The following is a 4161-nucleotide window of genomic DNA, read 5'->3' on the forward strand; positions in this document are numbered from 1 at the left end:
GATAAAAGTGAGACATGAAGTTGTTCCAGAGGTTTGCTTGTGGTGGGTGTCACATGGTGACCGACAGCAAGGCTCTAGAGGTCAGCTGTCCTGGGGCCCCCCGGGTAGTGCTCTATCAGTCAGGGTTCTCCAGAGAAACAGAGTCAAGGAGCACCGTGTCCCCACCACCCTAGTGGTAGCCGACCTCCAAGTCGCCGGCAACTGCAGGTAGCCAGTGGAAGCTGGGACAGTAGCATGGGATGGGTTCTCCCTCAGAGACCGCGGAGAGACCCAGCACCGCCAACAGCGTGATCCGCAGCTACGAGCGAATACATTTTGGTTGTTTGTGGTAATTTGTGAGGGCAGCCCTAGGAAATTCATACAGTCATATTCTGGTAAATGATGGAGGTAACACTGGCTCCTGGCCATCCCTGTCGGACCATAAGCTAAGTCCGTTTCATCAGTTCATGCTACTTGCATGACTATTAGCAGTTATCAGTTATACATGACCCTTTGTTCTTCTGGTTCTGAATTAGATGTTAAAACTATGTCACAAGTCCCAAAGATGAGCTAGGCACGTCACGCTGGGATGCACTGGTGTGTTCACCACTGAGACCTAAGAGGACAGAGCTGGAACAGTGGACGTGTATATCAGTTGGCTGGAAGAAGGGTGGACTCACAGAGGGACCCACCTGTCCTCCTCCAGTCCTTCAGGTGACAGCTGTCTCTCCCAGTGGTTTCTGTGGGAGGCTCTGGGGGAGGGAAATGCACATTCCCAGTTCCTGCCTCCACCTGGGCTTAAGGTCAACAATCTGTTTGCTTTTGTTTGGGGCAGAACCACTGGACTTGCTGAATCTGCAGCTCTTGCTGCACTGGGGTTCCCACCATCCTGCACACCATCCAATGGACAGGTCTCCTTGCATGAGGGCCCCTAGCTGTCTCCCCTTGAAATCTGATTCTCTACACCAGCATCTTATTCCCTCCGCTTCTGACGTCTTTGCCCAGGGGCCTGCTGGGAGCTGAGGATGCAAAACTCGGTTTGTGGCAAAGGAGAAAGCGGCTCCCAGCGCCCTGGCCGTGACTCCTGAGGGTCAGAGGCCTTGCACGGAACACCAGCTTTCTCAGAGTGGCACGGAGCCATGGAGACGGCTCTTGGAGTTGGCCCACTCTCCTGCACCCGGACGTCTGCTCGGCACACCGAGGCGGACCCTGTCCCCTCCTTTCCCTGTTTGTCGACCACCACCCCAAACCACAGTGAAATCCCCAAGCGCTTTAGGCTCCTCCAGCCCTGGTGCCGTCATTGGCTGAGCTACTCTAAAGCCACATCCCATGACCCGGCTGTGTTAGAAAAGGAGTGGGACCAACGGGCAGACGATGTGAGCTCTAGTCCTGGACCTTCCATTTGCTACTTGCCTGGCCATGTGCAGTCCCTCTGCTTTTCCAGGTCTCTGTTTCCTCACCTGTACAATGGGTTTATGTACCTTCCCTGTCAACCCACAGAGTTGTGGTGAAGCTTACATGAGTTGGCAGATGTGAACGTGCTTATCAAATAGTAAGGGATGCACAAAGGCAAGGTAGGTTGCTACGTGAATGACAGTGAGGGCCAGGCCCAAGCAAAGGGGAAGCAGGCGGTGTTGGCCTTTACATTTCTTCTGCCCACATTCTGGTCCCTTCCATACCAATGCCCATATGGATGGTCTAAGCCCAGAGGAGAAGTTAGGCATGTAAATTGCTGACCACATTAGTGTACATTCATTTAATGTACTACCTCCCTGGGGCATTTTAATTTTAAGTGAATGGAATGAGGGAAACACAAAGGAGGGAATTGATAATGCAGAAATACAGGTATGTGAGACCTGCGTGAATGGGAGTATCGGGGCAGGGAGGTCTCCCTGACACCTCCCAGATGGCCCTGCCTGGTCCACAGGACTCCATCAGGGAAGGGCAGTGCTCTTGTGGGCAGAGCTCTAGAGCCTTAGCCTAATGGCACGCCCGTTTCTCACGCTACGGAGAATGGGCAGTTGAGAAGTTTGGTGGAAACCTGGATCCGTGAGTGAGTGAGTTGGGGGGAATGCTGCCTCTGTGTTCTAAATGGCCTGCCAGGTGAGGAACCCACAGATGAATTGTTAACAGCACTGCAGCCTTTTCTGGGAAGCTGTCAGCCCGCTCCCAGCCTCCAAGACTGCCCAGAGTGGAGGAGAAATGACTGCCCCACAGCTCCGCAGAGGCAGAGATATTTCCGCCCCCGGTCCCTATGTGTCTCTTGCTGGCATTGCCCTCGCCCCCATCCCCGTTCTGACTCTTTTCAGGAGAGTCCAGGGTCTCCACTTACACCCACCCACACATGCCGCGCTCACGGGGAGCTGCTCACGGAACCAAGCTCTGTGGACAGCAGTGCAGCCTGGAGGACGGGAGTACGACCTCTGAGAATCACAAAACCTGAAAAAATGCAGCTGGGCTCCTTACAGAAGTTGGTTTTCCAGACCTCTCCTCAGAACTTTATTAGATCTTTTGAAGCCAGGAGACAAATAAGAGCATATTTTCTTCAGCACATGGGGTCACCCCGGACTCGAGTCCCAATCCAGCAGTGTGGACCCCCCAGCCCTTCGTCTCCTGTGCTCATGACGTTGCAATGCCCCCCTGCCAGCCTCTGCTTCTCCACAGCCTGAGCACCCCCTTCCACCAGAGGGCCTTCTCCTCCTCCAGAAGGGCGCTTTCCTCCTCCCACAGGGCCTTTTCTACCCCCCACAGGGCCTTGTCCTCCTGAAGGAGGTTCCTGTCTCTTTCCCACAAGGCATTGTCCTCCTTCTAGAAGGCCTTATCTTCCTTCCAGAAGATTCGGTACTTTTTCCAAAAGGCTTTCTCTTCTTCCCAGAAAGATTTTTCCATTTCCCAGAAGGCTTTTTCCTCTTTCCAGAAGGTTTTCTCCTCTTCCCAGAAAGGTCTCTCCTCTTCCCAAATGCCCAAGATCTGGCCCCTGAAAGCGCAGATCTTGCCACGGAAATTCCGCATCTCTTCCCTGAAGCCTTCTGTCTTCTCACGGAAGTGTCTTATCTCTTCCCGAAACACCTTTTCTTCCTGCAGCTTGTGGATTAGTTTCTTCTGGCGAATGCTGGGTGAGGAGACCACCAGTGAGTGGAAGCAGGCAGGCTCCACCCACTTGCTCACCTTGAAGGGAAACATGGTCTTGGTCAGCCAGGATGCTGGGGTGACTGCGATGGAGGACAGGTCTGCTGGCCAAGTCCAGGTCAGCTGGTCCAACCCTGTGGGGGCACCAGAGAGAACATGTCCCTTGAGTATCACATCCCAGAGCGGAAGCCCTGGAGTCTGTGCCATTACTGGGAATGACTTTTTAATCTTACAATTTTTTTTTTTTACATATACATGTATCTATTCTTTTTCAAATTCTTTTCCCATTTAGGTTACTATAGAGTATTGAGTTTAGTTCCTTGTGCTATACAGTAGGTCCTTGTTGGTTACGTATTTTACGTATAGCAGTGTGTACATGTCAATCCCAAACTCCCAATCTAACCCTTCCCCTCACCCTTCCCCCCTGGTAACCATAAGTTCGTTCTCTAAGTCTGTGAGTCGGTTTCTGTTTTGTAAATAAGTTAATTTGTATCATTTTGTAAAGATTCCACATGTGAGCAATATCATATGATATTTCTCTTTCTCTGTCTGACTTACTTCACTTAGAATGATAATCTCTAGGTCCATCCATGTTTCTGCAAATGGCATTATTTCATTCTTTTTTATGGCTGGGTAATATTCCATTGTATATATGTACCACATCTTCTTTATCCATTCCTCTGTCGATGGACATTTAGGTTGCTTCCATGTCTTGGCTATTGTAAACAGTGCTGCAATGAACATTGGGGTGCATGTATCCTTTTGCACCATGTTTTTCTCTGGATATATGCCCAGAAGTGGGATTGCTGGGTCATACAGTAGCTCTTTTTTTAGTTTTTTAAGGAACCTCCATACTGGTCTCCATAGTGGCTGTATCAATTTACATTTCTACCAACAGTGTAAGAGGGTTCATTATTGGGACACTTTAACCATTGTTCTCTTTGTCCCCTTGGTGGCATTTGTGAGGGACAAGCTGTGGTAGAGAAAGATGCTGGCTGGTCATGGTTTTGCACTGAAGAGGTAGTCAGTACGTTCAAACTCAAGGCTACTGAA

General features: G+C 50.6%; 1 protein-coding gene across 1 annotated transcript; it reads right to left on the reverse strand.

Moving 5' to 3' along the window:
- Window positions 1-2562: 2562 nt before the first annotated feature.
- On the reverse strand, window positions 2563-3315 carry CCDC70 (coiled-coil domain containing 70). Its single transcript, XM_060129329.1, is given in 1 exon segment — window positions 2563-3315. A coding segment is annotated over 1 exon segment (717 nt). The 3' UTR covers window positions 2563-2598.
- Between the last annotated feature and the right edge of the window lie 846 nt (window positions 3316-4161).

This window comes from Lagenorhynchus albirostris, chromosome 18 (genome assembly GCF_949774975.1).
Source record: "Lagenorhynchus albirostris chromosome 18, mLagAlb1.1, whole genome shotgun sequence".
In the NCBI taxonomy this organism is placed as follows: domain Eukaryota; kingdom Metazoa; phylum Chordata; class Mammalia; order Artiodactyla; family Delphinidae; genus Lagenorhynchus; species Lagenorhynchus albirostris.